Raw genomic sequence first — 19,102 nt, 5'->3', positions numbered from 1 at the left:
AGCTTTTGCACATCTTTTCCAATTAACTCTTCTCTTTGTATTGCTAAATGAGTTTCAGTAACGCTTTCCTATTCAGTTTCATTACCATGTAAATAGAGAGTAAATACAGGATAGTTCATCTGAGCGTGGAGAGCAGGTTATTCGTGCAGTTGATTTGTGAAATGAATGGTATTATTATTGGCTCAGAAGACACACAACTTAAAATTGAGACAACTTTTTCTAGAGGAATGAACAAAAATTATGGAATCATGATGTTCCCAATTATAATTCTTGATTTGCTCTTGTGAAGGTTATGCGTCATGATAGATGTAAGTACTGAGAACTCGTAGGATGATACATATCAGCACCAGTCACAGAAAGGTCTTAATGATCTTGGACAGGAATTTAGAGGAGTAGTCAGACAAACAAATGTCTCTGCATGACTAAACTGACTTTACCTTTAATAATTCTTGGACTATATAGCTCTGTCCTGCAATAGAATAGGACATGACTGTGTCAGATTGCAAAGTCTATTTGCCTGTGTTGATTTATTTCTGCTATCACTGCAGGAATTTGGACTTTGTAGGACTAGCCCATGCTATGGTATTGCAGGGGGCTTTTCTGCCTTGGAAGTGTGTTTGACACTTCATCAAGGCTCCATTTTGGCATTATCGACTTTGGCTCACACAGGGATCTCTTGAAGGCTGATCTAACATGACCAATATCAGAGTTTCACAAGTTGAGTATAGGTAGAGCGTGGTCCAAATAGGTATATTGGGTGGGAAAGTCAGGGGAAGAAGAACGTATCGACTTGAAAACAGGACTGTGCCAGAGCCTGAAACTTGAGTGAAGTACAGACATAAAAATGGACTTAGCAAAGGACAAGCCACATCTTGAAACTTTTTATCATTTTCATGGTGGTATAGAACTTCATGATTTTCTTAGTGGTATAAGCATTTTGAGGTTAAGGTAAACGCTGTTTAAGTAAGACCCCTCGGCACCTTGCAAAACAAAGAGCATGCAGTCACCGTTCTGTGTGTCAGTAAAAGCACTGTAGTGTATATCACCATGATCTTAATCCTAGTTAGTTTTGAACTAAAAGTAGGTACCAATAGGTGAGTCACTGAAATCAGGATATAAGATTTCAGATAAATATGAAGAAACTGGTGGTAGGCTGGTTTCTACTTATATTCTGTGTATGTGATCTGGGAGGCTAAAGTCTGATTATAATTAATAGACATCTGGGAGGTTTCAGTTGTCCCAGCAAAGACATATAGTGTCATTTGAGCGACCCTAGGATATTCTGCCTGGCTTCCAGTTGCAGCTCCAGAAGAGCAAGGTCTCCCACTGGGTCTACCAGCTTCATTCAGGTAAAACTGGAAGCCTGGGCATCTAGCTCACATGTGGACAGCGAAATAAAAGGTGTCTTTAGCTCAAAATAAGTCCCACCCTAGGAGTGCGATTCATTTGCCGGAAGATATAGGTATAGGTGTGAATTACCATTTTACACATCCTATAGTGTCCCAGGTGTTTCTGTGGGGCTGAAAGATGTGACTTAGGAGTTATGGAAGACTCACAGCTTTCTGAAACTGCAGTTAGAGGCTGGAATACGCTGAATTCTCTAAAACTGCATTAGACACCTAATTTTAGGCAAATGAATTCTGTCCCAGATTTCCATAGAGACTCACTGCTCTGTCACTGGCTTCTTCCAGCTTTTATTTCTGTGTGGTTTTGAACTACTTCATTAATGTCCACAGAGCCTGGGGACTTTGATGCACTATTTTTTTATGTTTAGCTGTTTTTTTATGGCAAGGGTATAATTTCACTTGATGCACACTCCAGGGGGCAGACGTTTAAGTGGGCTTCTTCTTGCCTGCTTTCATCTGTCTGTAGAACGTGTCTTTGTCTAAACTAAATAATAGGTTCTGTCTGTCATAGTTTCCTTGCTTCATGGTAGAATCATGGATACTAAAAAGCTGGAAGATGGCTTTCCACTGATAGGAGTAGGGATGGCTGAGAGTTGAGGGGCAAGTACTCCATAGTTCTCGAGGTGCTCTGTGGGTGGGCAGCATACTTGCAAATGCAGATGACAGAGATTACATTGTGTGTTTGAGAGTGTGCATTGTGGCATCTTAACATTTGAGACAGGAAATCATGAGACGAGCCAGGTCCAACAGAGGAATAATATATGGCACCTTTATGAGGGAAAATTTGGGTGTGCAAATTTGAGTTGCAAGTGGTGGCATATTTGTTCCCAATGGTATTTTAAAAGTAATATTTAAAGTGTTGGGTGTATAGCATTTTGGTCATGGTGTGTGAAGTCTTTTGTTCTTTCATCATCATAACGGAGCTTCAGCGTGAAGCAAAATTAAGTCTGTGCTTAGGTCAGCTCTTATTTTCGACACGAGACTTTGAAATGGTTACTATATTTAGTTTCTCACTAGCATCAAAATCCATTGTATTAGTATAGATAGATGGTAGGACCACATCACATTTATTTGTGCTATTGATGTATTATAAATGAGAGCATGTACGTTGAAGTTTGCAACTGAGAGCTTGATTCAGATACACACACATAGATGTGTACTGTGATTCAGAGTTTCCAAGATTGTTCTCTTTGGGATTTGGTGACAACTCTAAAAGGACATGGGTCTAGTCTCCTCTAGAGCTGGTGTCAGATCTGCACAGACGTTTTTTATACCCCATGATGACTCAAAGGCAGCAGGTTTCTCTACGGGGGCAGCTGAATTGAGCCTTGATTATTGATCTTACCTTTAGTTGTCCTTCACTTCCAATTGTTTTCCTCCCAGCAGTGAGAATTAAAATTCTGCAAGAACAGTAGAATGATAGAATTCATTATTTTTTCCTGGGTAATTAACAGTGTCTCTGTCAAAAATGATTAATAGTCTTAATTGCTTAATGTTCCTAGTAATGCTGGCAACTGGAAATCATTGTGGTTCAAAGCTTGAATGGTAAGAGTGTGTGAAAATGAAACCATGAACAGCAGCTATCAATACTTTAATGATAAAATTTGCCAACATACCAACTGCATGGAGTGGAATTATAAGGCTTTCTATATGGCTTATATTCCAGGGAGGGCTAAAAATGTGTGACATTTTGATTAATAATCTGTCATATATATTCATCACACCTGTGACTTTGTATGGCAAGAGTGGAGGTTCATGTCATCACAGCACATAAGAACAAATGCTAGCTGATAAGTCTCAAAATGCAAATGTAAACTGGGAATAGTTATTAGGTAGGCTTTATTCTAATGAATAGATCTCATATTTTGTACTTTTTAATCAATGACCTAGAAAAAAGCATTACAATTTCTACTAATGTGTAGGTGACAGAAAGATGGGATGTTGATTCATAGAGCAGTCAAAGTTTTTTTGTAAGCTAGGTGCAAAGAAAAAATATGTTTTAGATGGTGAAGGGCTCTGGAGATATGGTAGTTTAGATAAGCATATGCTCTCAGTGTAACGCTACGGCCACATAAACAGAAATGGTGTATTAAATTGTCTCTGGTTTTACTGCTGGCAAGACTACCACTGGCGTATTATGTCCAATTCTGCTTCTGCAGTTTAAGACAGATGATGACAAATTGGAAGAGAATCAGAGGAGAGCAGTGAGAATGGTTTGAAGCTATGCCTGAAGATAATGTGAGGCTCCAGGAACTTAATCTATTTAGCTTTCAAAGGGAACATCAAGAGACTGTTTAAACTGACTCTGTAAGATCACGAGAAAGAAATTTGGTAGAAAAGATCTCCTCACAGTAACAGATAAAATTATACCAAGACAAGTGGTTGAAATCTGATGCTAGACGTACACAGCAAATTTTAATAAAACAAATTAAATTGAATTATTGGAATGATTTTTCAGGAGCTGTGGTAAATTGTTTTTCACCAGACTTCTTAAAATCCAGATTGGTAGTTTTTCCTATACTGTGTGTTCTGGTTCAAAGAGGAATAAGTTCAAGGGTGTTTCTTTGTCTTGTTGTTTGAGAGATCTGGGCAGTTCTTAAGAATAGACCTTCCTTCTTTATATATATATATGTGAATCTACAGATAAAGTGATTCTGCTATAACGAAAACATACTTTGAAACTTGTTTAGTTAAATACATTTCATTTTTGTAAATACTGGAAGTATGTCTGAACTCAATAATAAAAGTTAATAAAGGTGCCTAGCTAACTACTAAAAGTGTGTTCAGTGCCTGGAATAGTATTTCATGGAAAACCGAGTTGCTGTTTTCCATGAACAACTAGTGACTCCTAGTTGATATATGATATTAGTATTAATATATGAATGAATAAGGCTGAGCCCTCAAATGCCTTTTTTATGTGGTTACTACGTGACACTGGACATCAGTACTTGAGACTAAGTATGTTACTTCAAATGGAATTTCAGGTGCATTAATTACAATCTTTCTTTTCAACAGGCCCATGCTAAAGTCTGGCATCTCTACAATGACCATTTTCGTCCAACTCAAAGAGGAAAAGTGTCCATTGCCCTTAGCTCCCACTGGATAAAACCACGACATATGACTGAAAAAAACATAAAAGAATGTCAAAAATCCCTTGATTTCGTGCTCGGATGGTTTGCTAAGCCCATATTTATTGATGGTGACTATCCAGAGAGCATGAAGAGCAACCTCTCATCTCTGTTGCCTGAATTCAGTGAAGTTGAGCAGAAATATATCAAGGGAACAGCAGACTTTTTTGCTCTTTCTTTTGGAGCTACCCTGAGCTTCCAGCTCTTGGACTCCCACATGAAATTCCAGCAGTTGGAATCAATAAGCCTGAGGCAGCTCCTGTACTGGATAAGCAGTGAATATAACAACCCCCAGATATTCATTGTGGAGAACAGCTGGTTTGTTTCTGGTAGCACCAAGAGAGATGATGCCAAATATATTTACTATCTTAAAAAGTTCATTATGGAAACTTTAAAAGGTAAGGCTGAGGTTGTATTAATATGTGCTTGACAAAATTATAATGCAAAATATTGCCTACAGAGACTTGTTAAAGAACCAGGCTGAAAACTAATTTTGGTCTTTAATATTCATCTTGGCACTCATGAAATGAGACTCCAAATCACTTTCCTGGGTTTGTTCTCTTGAAGACCCTGAATATTTGGTGAGCTTGATACTGATGTCTTTGAAGCCAGTAGGAAAATTTCTACTGTCTTTGGCACGAAGAAGTGCAAAACATGTCAACTATATTTGCAATGGTCTTAGGGAAACTTACTGTGTTATTTATTAATAGTTGTTTTCCATCTCGTAGATGTATGAATGCATACGTACAAAATGTAAGGATATATATGTGGGAAGGTGGAAGGTAAATACTGTGCAAGAGTAAGTTCATCTGAAGAAAATATAAGGCTGAAAGAATACATTTTTAAATGAAAAATTGGAACCTTTTCCTTCTGCATCTCAGTGTTGCCCTTGCACAAATTTTACATTAGTACAGGTCTGGACATCAATCACAATAATCTGAATTTGCATCAGTTTAAGGAGAAATGAGTGTTTGAGATTATATAGTATAAATTATTTAAATTGTTACCTTATTATTTTTCCAAACAGTAAGAGAAATACATTATCTTGTATGAGAGTTATTTTCTATTTTCCCATTTCCTTGTGGCAAAACAGATTTTTTTCAATCCTAGTAGTCATCAGTTCATTGTTGAGGTTCCCATTTCCACTTTCATAATCTTTAAATTTCTTAATTTACAATTTAATAATTGATCTACTTGTCTAAAGTGTACTGTTCTGGTTTTAAAAACAGTGTTATTGTAGCTGTTTGTTCAGACAAGGTAGTCGTGTTACATAGCAATTTTCACACAGGGGATGGGCAAAAATGGCTTTCATTTTTGTCTCAGCACTCATGAAGGTGCAGAGGAGTCCTATGTTTGTTTCATTTGCTATTTCAGAAACCTAATTATTGCAAATAAATTAAAAGGTGAATAAATACATGCCTCAATGCATCCAAAATGGGAAGAATGGAATGCAAACCAGTTACTAACTTGCAAGTACAGTATTTCTAGTCTACATGAAGTCAGATGAAGAGCTCATCTTCATGAAGGGGTCTTATTCCTGTTACCCATATTTCTGCTTAGTTTGTAAATTGCTTGACATACATATATGGATCTGCCTTTTAATCACAGCTGACTGGAAACTATTTCAATTTACAGACTTCCATTCATTTTAATGTGCTACTCAATAATAATAACAGCAACAACAACAGTATGACAATCTTGTATTAACTTAAGAGTACTAGCACTTGGCTAAGCTCTTTACAGAAAAAAAAAAAGCAGAAACAGACTGGATTTGCAGAAGGGACTTTGGTGTCATTACGATGAAAATTACTGCATGCAAATCTTCTGTCATTATAATTTGCAAAATCCAATGTAAATACCAAAGCTCTCTATGCAATACCTAGGGGAATTTAGTTGAGAAAGAGCCACAAAAGGCATCATGTTGGCTCTGAGCATTCTTGTTGGACAACATTAAAGACCAAGGACAAAGGCACATGTTGTCTCTCATAGCCCGAGGACGTGTCTATCCAGTGCAATAAAGCAGTGTAGTGCGGAGATTTGTGAGCTATTTATGATGAGATTCACTCCAGCAGTTACAGGGAGGTAAAAGAGCATTGGAGCTATAGCACTGGGAAACAAGGATAATTAATTTAGACCCAGGGCCACATAAATGTGGTTTTGCTGCTTCCTGGACCTGGCCAGTATCTTTGCCTGATGGTGTATATGCACTGGTTCGGATAAAACTACTTATTTCTATATGTATGTTAACAAGTAAATGCAGCCCTGTTCGAGCAAGCCTGTAGATTAAGAAGAATTGGTGTTGGGGGCCTGGTGTCCACATTGTGTGCATTCCTGAAGCCCATTTCTGGATTAATTTCACCCCAAAGGAACCCAGGTCATGCATCCTGAGACCGCACTATGATGTGAACTGAAGTGTGATAAGGAGGGAGATTTGCTCAAAAGTGTGCTCCTGATGTCAGTTGAAGTGCTGATGTAGACATCCATTCTGACACTGCATGCTGTAGACAAGCTCCATACATCTTTAATTTTGGTTTTTTTTTTGGCCCTATGAAAAAATGTGGGATTCACAGCCCCAAATCCTTTTTCTGTTTACTATTATTGCTTTCTTTTTTTTTTTTTCCCCCCCAAAATGCCATTTAGGTTTGAATAGAGTAAATAGAGCTGTAATAGAAAGTAGTTAAATATTAATTAGACCTGCTAATTGCTATCTTCTCACATGGGTGGGTATCTAACCACTTACTCTGGGGTCATATTCACTTCCCTGCTCTGTCTCTGGTGCAACAAATAAATTGATTGTTCCTGGAGCATGTTGACCAGGAGGGTATGCAAGCTTCTCTGTGCCATGTTGACTAAGCTGAGGGATTAGGTCATTATCTTGGGAGCTAGCAGGTCTGAATTCAAAGAGTCTTAAGGAGGAAGGGAACAGTCAGGCCCCTGACAGGTCTGACCAAGCTGTTCTTAGCTATATCCAGAGGCAAGACATAGATCCTTGGGCACCTTTCACATGGAAGCAGTTGCTGTGGCATTCATGCTCCTCACCTTCATGCTCTGGGGTTGGACAGCAGCTGAGCAGAGGGTTTTAAGGATCTGTATTTGATGCATATGGGTCTGCCGTGTTTCCTTGGAGCGCTTCTATGCTAGTGAGCTAAACAGAGCATGAACTGAAGTGCTGTTTAATTTTTAACCCAGTTCTGGCAGAGTTCTGGCCTGAACAGTAGCACACTTCTAGGCATGCTGTGGGGGATTGCTCAGGTCAGGAGTTCCAGTAGGTAGTATGGACAAGGCTGTTCAGTTTCAGAAGAAAAGGCAGTTTAGGTTTCAGTCAGCCTGGCTTGTGTGCCAACAGACGTAAAAAAGAGGGGAGATAGAAAAAGAAAAAAAAAGACAGTAATTTTCATTGTGGTTTTTCAGTACCATGCAATTCATGTGGGATACTGTGTTTGAGACTTCCAAACCTTTTGGAACTTCCAAAAACTTTTCAAGTTACTTCTTTCATAGGTGGCATTTAAAAGTAAGCTCATTTTTAAAGAAGGATTTGAGGAGAATTTTTATGAGATGCTCAGGAAGTGTGGGAGTGCTGTGTGATGACTTACAGAAGGGATGAGATGCTGTTCAAAGAGAAATTCTCACTGAGACCAGTTCACATAGTGGACCTGTATTGGCTTTTACTGGTACGGCAGATGTCATCATGGGTGCATGCAGAGGTTAGAAAAATACTGGCATTTGCCAAACACAAAAGAATGATGCCTTTAGGATGAGAAATATTCCATTTCCTTCGACATTTTCTCATGACCTCTGATAGACACTGGGCCAAATTAATTGCTTATTTAACCACAGTTCATTTAGTTGATGCAAACAGGGTTGGAATCAAGAATCCATGTGGTCCTTCATAACTGATTGTAATTAGGTACATTAATAAAACCAGGAAATGAGGATCTTGATATTCTGGTTGCCTGAAATAACGCTTTCAGTGTTACTAGGCTGGAAAATATTATGTACAGTCCCTACCCAGTTTGGGTTGACAGAAGATGGTGAGTAATAAAGATAAACTCTGCTGACTACAGAGCCAAACTCGAGTTCAAAAGAACATTTAAGAATGTGCTTAAATGTGTTGCTGTATTGGGGTGGGTCTAATTATGTAATTAAAATAAGCACACTCCTTTGTGCTTTCCTGAAGCTGAGCCTTGCACAGGAACGTTTTGCTGAACCTCAGTGTTTAATACAACTATGAGTGAGTATCATTTGGAATCTTAAAATAAAACTGTAATGCTGGCAATACTAACAGATGCCAGTACACCCTGATATTAACCTACAAAGAGTGTGGTGACTTTTAGAAGTCAAACAGTTGACCTAGAACATACACATATTTTTAGAAACCCTTAAATATTAAAGCTGGAAAATGCTATGCCATAAAAGATATGAAGAGGTAAAATTATCAAAAAACGAGGATCTTCCTGCATTATCACTTCTACTTAAAATCTGTGGTAATAAAAATTCATCAGCACAGCAAAAGCGTTGCCAGGGTTTCCTCAATATGTATTTGTGGTGGAGGGGAAGGAGGGAAAAAGAGCATAAGGTTTGTTTGCATACAGAGTAGTGCTGCGTTAATGGCACTTTAGCTGCCCGGGAGTGAGCTGCAGCGCGTGCTTAGCAGCGTGCAGTGCGGTGCAGTTACTGGCTCCGTTGCAGCAAACAGTTCAAGCGTAGCGTGTGCTGCTCTGAGGCTAAGGTTTGGCATGCCTAATTAGCAGCACTGCTCAAACCACTGCCGCACTGCTTCTCTTTCTAAAGCTGGCTTGTTTAAAGCCAAGCCAGGTATCTCTGCTGCTTTTCACAGTGCACCCGTGCCCTGGCAGCTCCCTGAGCGCAGTTGAAGTATCTTCCCTGAAAAGGGCTTTGAGGCAGGCCCCGAGGTACTCAGAATCATAGATTCATAGGATCATTTAGGTTGGAAAAGACCTTTAAGGTCATCGAGTCCAACTGTAGACCTAACAGTGCCAAGTCCACCACTAAACTTATCGGACCTATTGCATTGTTCTTACACATCAATACTGCAAACACTGCTGTTACGGTGTAATCTACAGAAGAAAATGAGCACTGTGATAAGCTTGGTTTTGTTCTTTCCTCAGCCATCCGGTACGACGGAGTTAATGTGTTTGGCTACACAGTCTGGTCCCTCCTGGATGGCTTTGAATGGCACAGGGGATACAGCATTCGACGTGGATTGTTTTATGTTGATTTTCAAAGCCACGACAAGAAGTTGATGCCCAAATCTTCTGTCTTGTTCTATCAAAAGCTGATAGAAAAAAATGGTTTCCCACCTTTGCCTGAAAACCAGCCCACAGAAGGGATTTTTCCCTGTGGCTTTGCTTGGGGAATTGTTGACAACTACATTCAGGTGAGTCTGATGATAAAGCCGACAGGCTGTCCAGCCACATCAGTGCACGAGTTCATATTGATAAATTTGCTGGATACGGTGTCTTTGCCAATATATATTACCACAGTGCTGCAAGGAGATGGGTACAAGGCTTTTGTGCCAAATGCCGTGTCTTTCAGTCTTCACTAGACCTTCTGCATGTGACCAAGGAGATCCAGTCAGAGTGAGATACGATAAATAACATTTTAGAAAAACATACAGAAATTGAAAGGGGTCTGATGCTCATCTTCCCTGGACATGTTATGTGATCAGTTACTGGAAGTAAGTCGGTTTTGAATGGAAGTTGATTAGATCTGCTAAAGTGTATTTCCAAGTGTCCTAGTCTATAAAATGGGAAATATTACTGCTTTTTGATGTCCATAATTTTAAGGGCAATATATTTATCTGCTGTGATAATATAAGTTTTAAAACACTTCCTGAAAGCTTTTAAAAATCCAGTGGCATGTTTCTATATCTTATGTATATATATCCTGGTACTGTTGTTAGAAGGCTTCTGTGTAAAAAAAAAAGTAAATGTTATTATATTTAGATGAAATTTCTTTGTCCTTTTGTGTAGTACTGTGTCTGATGAAGGCCTTCAGTGCCCCTGGATAGCACCTATCTAGATCATGGATCCAGTTCATAGCACTTACTCTTTATTGCAACTAAATCTGATACTTTGCGAGAACCTTTCAAATTTTAAGACTTCATAGCACTTGTAAAAATTGTAGCTTAGTTATGGTCTCCGTAACAGCTTGGCTCTGTAATTCTCAGATGCTGTTTTGGCTTGCAGGGCTTCTCTAACCACAGTAAAGAGGTAAGTTCAATGCTGAGGCTTGATCCAAGAACAGAATTTTAATTTAGATTTTCCACAAAGACTGAATCTTTCTTAAGGCTAGAGTATAGGGGGCTTGTTTGTTTTTTCTCACTCCAAAAGTAAGATCTGACTTTGTTCTCTTGAAAAATACTGCAGCCTCCTTATCTATTTCCAAAAAGATTCAACAGTCATTGTCCTCCTAGCTATAGATAGATGAAGGATTGGAAATGGAATTGCTGCCTTTGGGATCGATAAGAGCTATAAAGTTGCGGAGTCAGTCAGCCTAAGACAGTTAAAAAATCCCTCCCATCCCCAAAACCTTCAAAGCAGAATATTTTCATTTCAAGAGGCCATTCAAACATTTTGTGCTGTAAGGCTTAGGTACTGTGATTTGTAGATGCATCACTGTGGAAAAACTCTTTTGACAGCATTCCCACAGTATTAGTGGCAATGTGTGCTTTAGTAATCTACAAGGGACAATTCTCCAGAAAAGCAATTTCCCTCAGACATGCTGTTTTTTATTACTTTCTTCTATAAGCACAGTACTGACCTCTCCGGAGAAAATAGCAACTGATTTTCAGCAGCTTCTTTATACAGTCTGCAGACCTCAGCTACAAGTTGAACACTGGTTGTAGGCTGACACCTGCTTTTCAAACAGAGGGCAGGACAAGGAAATCTGAACTCAGGGGAACCTTGCACACACACCAAAAAAAAAAGGGAAAAAAAAAACCCAAATAAACACATGTGGGACCAGTATTTTGTGGTTTGGATCTGTCTTGTAAGACTTATGTTAGAGTATGAATGAGGAGATTTTACACAGTGCATTATTTTAAGTAATTCACTTTTCCATTTTCCAGTCCTTATTGTGTTTGCAATATTCATTAATAAGTGGCAGTATAATCCTGTGGGACCCTAAGAAGCTCATCTTCTGCTGTGTCCAGTATGTCATACAGGCAGTTCGGACATCTGAAGCCCTAAAGACTTATGGGAAATGCATTTATTGTTGGAGTGACACATACTGAGTTTACTTAGAGGTCTGAAAAAAATTGATTCAGACATCAACAGCCTGCTGAAATAACTTGGAAATGAGTTCAGTATGAGTTAAATAAAACAGGACATCTTTAGCAGGAAGGAAAAATTTTGCTTGTCAACTGGATTCGTGCTAAAAATCAAGTGCAGAGCATTACTCATCTTTCATCACAGGCAGAAAAAGAACTGAACACAGAAGTGATGTTGCATTCATTATTTCTTTTACTGCGTTCAGGGAGTGGTCTTGAAACTGAAGCCACTGGGTAATTTACAACAGAGTGTCTCTACAGAGGTCCTTAGGTATAGCTTCTTAATCTTGAAAGAAAAACATTTTTAAAATTACTGTAGTACTTGCTGAAGGTCTGCTTCTCTGGAGATCTGTCACAGGCTTAGTGTCTTATTCCTGAGCAATACCTTGTTTTGTACAGACTGGCGCAACTTGGAGAAGATATGAATGTGGTGACCATTAGCATAAGCTTGTTTGGGAAGTAGGATGAAAATGATAGTTAGATTTGATACTTCTCTGGCGTCACATATTAACAGAAGATTAATTAATTCATATGATCCAGAGATGTTATCGGATCAGAGATGCGAGAGAGTTGCTAAATGCAATATTTTGACTTATGATATTCTTTCACTAAGTTGTCCCTGGTGGTTATGATGTTCCCACCTACCTAGAACAAACAGCTTGAATCTGGTATGTTTCTTATTCTACCTAGGTAGACACGACACCAACCCAGTTTCTTGACTCTAATATTTACGTATGGGACGTTCACCAGACGAAGAAGCTTATTAAAGTGGATGGAGTTTTCACCTCCAGACGCAAGCGCCACTGTGTTGACTTTGCTGCTATCAGGCTCCAGATCGCTCTTCTGCAGGAAATGCATGTCACACACTTCCATTTTTCACTGAAATGGTCTTTAATCCTTCCTTTAGGTAACCTTTCTCTAGTCAACCACACACTTGTACATTATTATCAGTGTTTTGCTAGTGAACTTCTCAGAGCTAACATAACTCCCGTTGTTGCTTTGTGGCAACCTATGGCCGAGAATCAAGAACTTCCAGTTTCCCTTGCCAAATACGGAGCTTGGGAAAATCCAGAAACCATTCAAGCTTTTGTTGAGTATGCCAAATTCTGCTTTACAAGTTTTGGGGGCCATGTCAAATTTTGGATCACAATGAATGAACCGCCTGTGAAAAACTTGACATACACCGCAGGGCACAACCTGTTGAAAGCCCATGCAAAAGCATGGCATCTGTATGACAAAGAATTCAGGAGATCTCAGAAGGGTAAAATATCTATAGCTCTGCATGCTGACTGGGTAGAACCAGCTTGTCCCTTTTCCAGGAATGACCAAGAAGTTGCTGACAGAATTTTAGAGTTTGACATTGGCTGGCTTGCAGAGCCCATCTTTGGGAGTGGTGACTACCCACAGGTGATGAGAGCATGGCTTCACCGAAGAAACAGTGTTGACCTGTATAATTTCCACTTGCCTTATTTCTCAGAAGACGAAAAGAAGTTAATCCAGGGCTCATTTGATTTTTTTGCTTTGAGTCACTACACTACTACCCTCGTGGGCTGGGAGAAAGAAGATGCATTAAAATATGACCACTATCTTGAAGTTCAAATGATCAATGACATCACATGGCTGCACTCCCCCAGCAGAGCTGCAGTAGTGCCCTGGGGACTGCGTAAACTGCTGAAGTGGGTTAAATCAAAGTATGGCGATGTCCCAGTTTATGTTATGGCTAATGGTATTGATGATGACCAGAATATGGTGCATGATAAGCTCAGAGTGTATTACATACAGAATTACATCAATGAAGCTTTAAAAGGTAAGGAACCATAGATGGTTTATATGTCACAAATCCCAGTATTAGTATACACTGTATGACAGAATGTGTTTAACTTTAAAAAAAGAAATCCTATGTAGAATACTCTGTAAATGAGATGTTATTACTGTGTAACAGATAGTTTTTCCTTTGATTTATGATTGATTGGTGTTACTAAACATCAGGAAGACTGACCTTGCACATATTCTGCATAAGACAGCAGAAGAACTTTTTTGTGGATTCAAGAAATTTGAGTAGATGTTGTGTGATCAGCACTGCATGTGTTTAGTCAGATTTTCTTCTTATTGCACTTCTGCTGTTGTTTCCCTTTGTTGCTTCTCTCTACTGATGTGCCTCAGGGCTGGGTATAAGTTCTGTTCCTCTGCTGTCTCTGTATCTTATCCAACAGTGATCTTATCCAACAGTGATCTTCATAATAATTCAGCTATCTACCTCATTATGCCATTTCCTGGACTCTTTCCTGCTATTCAGAGCCCAAACCAGTCTTTTTCTCTGTCTCAAAGATTCATAAATTATAAGGCAAAAAGGAGGCATTTTGAGTCATTCTGTCATACAACACACACTGTTTCTTAAGAAAAGCACAGGACCCGAATGAGATAACTTTTACTGATGAAGAATCTTCTACATCTCACTGTGGGCTGTTGCAGTGGGTAATTATTTATTGTTTTTATATGTAAGTGTGTGTATAGACATATATAAACCTTACTTCTAGTATTAATGTCTTTCGTTTCAGCTTTAAGCCATTTTGTTGTGCATTTCCATGTATTTTACTTGTGTAAGTATTCACAGAGAGAAAACAATCTCTCATTGAAAATCTCTCATTTCTTTGATAAATAACACAGACGAAGCTCTTTGTGTCCCATAGTATAAAACATCCTTTAGAACCATGGAATCACGGAATCACAGAGTTTTCAGAGTTGGAAGGGACCTCTAGAGATCATCTAGTCCAACTCCCCTGCTAAAGCAGGATTGCCCAGAGCACATTACTCAGGACTGCATCCAGGCGGGTCTTGAAAATCTCCAGAGAAGGGGACTCCACAACCTCCCTGGGCAGCCTGTGCCAGTGCTCTGTCACCCTCACCGTAAAGAAGTTTTTCCGTGTATTTGAACGGAACTTCCTGTGTTCCAACTTGTGCCCATTGCCCCTCGTCCTGCCACTGGGAACCACTGAAAAGAGCCTGTCTCCATCCTCCTTCAACCCACCCTTTAGATACTTGTAAGCAATCATAAGGTCTCCCCTCAGCCTTCTCTTCTGCAGGCTAAAGAGTCCCAGCTCTCTCAGCCTTTCCTCATAAGGGAGATGCTCCAATCCCTCAATAATCTTAGCTACCCTACGCTGGACTCTCTCCAGCAGTTCCCTGTCTCTCTTGAATTGGGGAGCCCAAAACTGGACACAGTATTCCAGTTGTGGCCTCCCCAGTGCAGAGTAGAGGGGGGGAATGACCTCCTTCGACCTACTGGCCACATTCTTCCCTATGCAGCCCAGGATTCCATTGGCCTTTTTGGCGACAAGGGCACATTGCTGGCTCAAGGATAATTTACTGTCTACTAGGACCCCCAGATCCTTCTCCTCAGACCCTTTCAATTCTTTAACTTTTTCCCGTTTGCCAGCATCCTCCTTGAAAGGCATAAACCCAGACCTGGACACACCGTTCCTACCACAGTCATGCCTATATCGCAGGCGGGTATAACGTAACCTCTTACCCTTTTACTCCTCTTTCGTGCATCTAAGTGTCCCATTCGCCCTTTTGGCCATGACAGCAGCTTGGTTTCTCTCACTCTGTGGTTATCTACTGAGATTTCAAACTCATTTATAGATTCCTGCTCCCCCAGGCAGAATTCAGCCAAAGTATGGTCTGCTTGTTCTTTGACATCCTCATATTTGGTCATGTTCAAATGCCAGTTGCTTGCTTGTGCGAAGCTTGCTACACTAGTGAAATTATGTCCCTAATCTTCGTATTATTTGCAAACTTTGTGAGAAATAGTTTTGCTTTTCTTTTAGGTCTCTGATATATTTAAGATCATTACATATCTTAGTGCTTAAAGCCAATTCCTATGACCACGGTCAAAATACACCTACTGTGACACTTACGTGCATTTACATTTCTAGACTTACTAGTTCTGTTTGAGACCAGTTGAAATCTGTTTGTTATGGGCTCCCCTTGACCTTGTAACATTCTATTTTCTTGGTCCAAATGCCATATAATACCAAGTCAGTTGCCTTGTGAAGTTCTAAGTATATTACTTCCAACATCATTACTTTTATTGATCTGCTGATCTCATAAAAAAGATGTCAAGTTAGTTTGACAAGATTTATTTTTCATAAAGCTAAGCTGATTGGCATTAATCATATATATCTCCTGTAATTCTTATTTATCAAGCCTTACATAGTATGTTCCACTCCTTTGCTCAGTAGTGAAGGATGGCTGGCAGTTCCATAATTTGCTAGGTCATCCTGTCCACTCTGTTAAATATTGGCTTTAACTTCCTCCTCTGTAATTTCCACCTCTTTCACGAATTACTGAACATCACTATTAAGTGCCCAAGAGTTCCTTCTCCAGCATTTTCAATCACTGGCTGTATGTTTTCTGCGTCTGTAGTTAAAAAAAGCATGTCTTGGCAATATTTGGGCTTATGGTTTCAATTTGTTTTTTCTGTATTGCTTCTTTTCTTCCTACCACTTTAGACCGTACCAGTTCTTGGCACTTCTGTTTTCAAAGCATGTATGGATATGGGGTTTTCTCCCAGTTCCCGTTAGCCAGAACACCTGCACATCCCCCTGTTTTTTACAGAACTTTGTCATACCGATCTGGTACCAGTTTCTCCCAATCACTTCCCTATCCTCTCTTCTGTCCAGCCTGGAAATAGCTCCTATGTTTTTCAACTTAACCATCACATGTAAGCCATATTTTCCTATCTTTCCACCTTCTTTATCATGGATGAATATGTCCCTGCTAACTAGCCATAATACTTGCCCCTAAGCTTACTCCCCCACTTTTGACATCATACACCCCTCCACAGTGTTTGGTCTGTCAGTAATACCAGCTTTTTCATTCTCTTTTCTTCTTCCGCTCTGGTATTGTGCTTTCGTCCATCTTGTCCTTACACAGGGAACAAGGTCCTTAACCTTGGCATCATGACTGATTTAGGTTTCTCCAAGAAACTTTCTGCGAGACCCTGTGCAGTAACTGAGATGAATTACAAATATTGTGTCCTTACCTTAGTGTCACCCCAGAGAGGAATGAGAGGGGATTTGGTACATGTGTGCTCTCACCTTAAAGTTCCTATTCTGCCTTCTTCCTCCCACTGGTTACAGGGACTGCATGTGGCAGCGTTTGTGTGTGTAACGTTGCTCACCTGCATTCTTCCAGGGGATACAACAGGTTTGTGCAGATAAATGGTTTTAGAACATAGTACGGGACCCTTTGGACTGAGGCTATATTTCTTAGTGCTTTGTACACTAAGTACGTCTTTGCCAATTGAAAACAAAGAACAGCAGTAACCAGTTATGTAACGCCATTAAATCCACACACAATTTTACAAGCACAAACTAATTATCCTGGGTGGCAGCTCTGTAAAAGGGCAGGTAAATATTACTTCATTTTACGCATGAAAAGTAGGTTAGAGGTGCTAAATGTCTTGCATGTGGCTGCAGAAAGAATTATTTCCAGAGGCAGATGAAAATTCAGCAATTGTTAACTTTCAGTCCTGCGTTCATCTGCTAGAAGATGTTGCTTCAATTTGTTAAAAAATAGTGATTTTGAGAGATTAAGTATTACAGTTTTTATTTACTACTGCGGATTGATTGGTTTTGTCAGGCAGGACTGATGGCTCAAGGTTAATGCTCCAGCTGCTGGACCTTTTCCAGTAGCCAAGTTAGCAGTATGTATTGTGGACATGTTCTCAATAAAGGCTAATACAGGTCCTCTTGGATCAGAAACTCGGGTCAATAACAAGAGAGAACTATGATCTAGATAACCTTCCAACTTGCCCTGGTGATTTCCCGGTACGTGGCCTTAGCATGGGCGCGTCTTTTCTTGATGTGACTGTGCCTTTGCGTAGTGAGAAGTGCAGCCTGATGTCCTCCATTCCTTGGCCGTGCCCATCAGGGGGTGCTCTGCAAGGGAGAAGGAGAAATTGGAGAAACAGGTGGCAGAAATCTGTGTGCAGGAAAGCCAAAACCTGTATTCTTTCATACATAAAAAAGAGAGTCATCTTTTCACAATAGGCTGCCTGCTGATCATTAAATACAGCCATGCGCTCACAGCTGTGTTTACCAAGCACAAGGAAATAAATTGCAGGATACTCTCAGATCACACTGGCAATGGCTGACAGATTTTTATGAGAAACACTTCATAGACGTACGTGTACCTTATCTTATTTTGGAGAAGAGAAATGTGGGTTTAACATGCCCCTGCCCCTGCTTTATGTACTGGCATATGGTACTGCTCTTTAATGCTAAAGTGACATTTATTCATTTCTTCAACCCTTTGTTTTCTTTCACAGCTAACACCTTGGATAACGTTAACCTGAAAGGATATTTTGTCTATTCTTTTAATGACAAGACTGCTCCTAAATATGGTCTTTACAGTTATGTTGCAAATCAATACGAACCAAAGCCTTCTATGAAACATTACAGAGAAATAATTGACAATAACGGTTTTCCTGGTCCTGAAACTCCTGAGTTGCTGTGCCCAGAAGAGATTGCCTCATGTTCTGAATGCCACTTCTTCCGAACCAGAAAATCATTATTAGCCTTTATCTCTTTTATATTTGTTGCTTTTATTGTTACTATATTCTTCATTAGTTACTACACCAAGAGGGTAGAAAGAAGGTATAAATAGAGCTGCCCCTTTGAATACATTACTCACAGGCCTTTCTCTTGTATCATCTCCTTGGGAAATCTGAAATAAGAGCGCACAATCTTGTGATTGCTTCAGCACTAGGAAGGCATTTACATTGCCTGATACTGCAGCACATTGACACTGAGAAGAGATTGCTGGCGTATGGCTTCCAGAAATCGTTTTCTCTGGTTTAGTACATTTGGTTTATGACCAGTCCTTAATTCCTGTGGTTGGAGTTATCTCACAGCTTCCCCTGGGACCTTTTGTTGAGCTGATGCTTTCCCCTCGTTGGTTTTCCCTCACTGAGTTGGACAGGTGAAAGTATGTTTTGAAGACATGGAATGGTGGAAGAGCCTGAATGTCAAATTCTCCAAGAGAAGACTGGGAACAAACAAAATGGTTTACTTTTTTTTTGAATTAGGGTTTAATGCTGATGTTGCTTGATCAAAGCCAGCATCTGACTAGAGCAGGGAACGTGACTGAGCAGAGACGGAGGAGAACTGCGCAAAGCAGTGCTGGGGGAAGCAGGGGGAAGAATAGGGGGACACCAGTCTGTGCTGCAGGGAGCTCTCAGTAAATCAGTTAACTACTTCTCAGGTTGCTGATGG

General features: G+C 39.8%; 1 protein-coding gene across 1 annotated transcript in view; it reads left to right on the top strand.

The window, feature by feature from the left end:
• The window catches only part of KL (klotho), a gene marked incomplete at its 5' end in the record, with an annotated part of 49,904 nt that extends 31,364 nt beyond the window's left edge, over window positions 1-18,540 (top strand). The window contains 4 exons of the mRNA XM_082495624.1: window positions 4,422-4,932; window positions 9,664-9,932; window positions 12,516-13,632; window positions 18,157-18,540. Of these exons, the coding sequence (XP_082351750.1) occupies window positions 4,422-4,932; window positions 9,664-9,932; window positions 12,516-13,632; window positions 18,157-18,494 (2,235 nt within the window). The 3' untranslated portion in view covers window positions 18,495-18,540. The remainder of the gene's footprint in view (window positions 1-4,421; window positions 4,933-9,663; window positions 9,933-12,515; window positions 13,633-18,156) is intronic.
• Window positions 18,541-19,102: the final 562 nt, after the last annotated feature.

The sequence above is a fragment of the Vanellus vanellus genome (assembly GCF_965231255.1).
Source record: "Vanellus vanellus genome assembly, chromosome: 1".
In the NCBI taxonomy this organism is placed as follows: Eukaryota; Metazoa; Chordata; class Aves; order Charadriiformes; family Charadriidae; genus Vanellus; species Vanellus vanellus.
The sequence above is the reverse complement of the archived record's forward strand: the minus strand, read 5'-3'. Positions and strand labels throughout refer to the sequence as shown.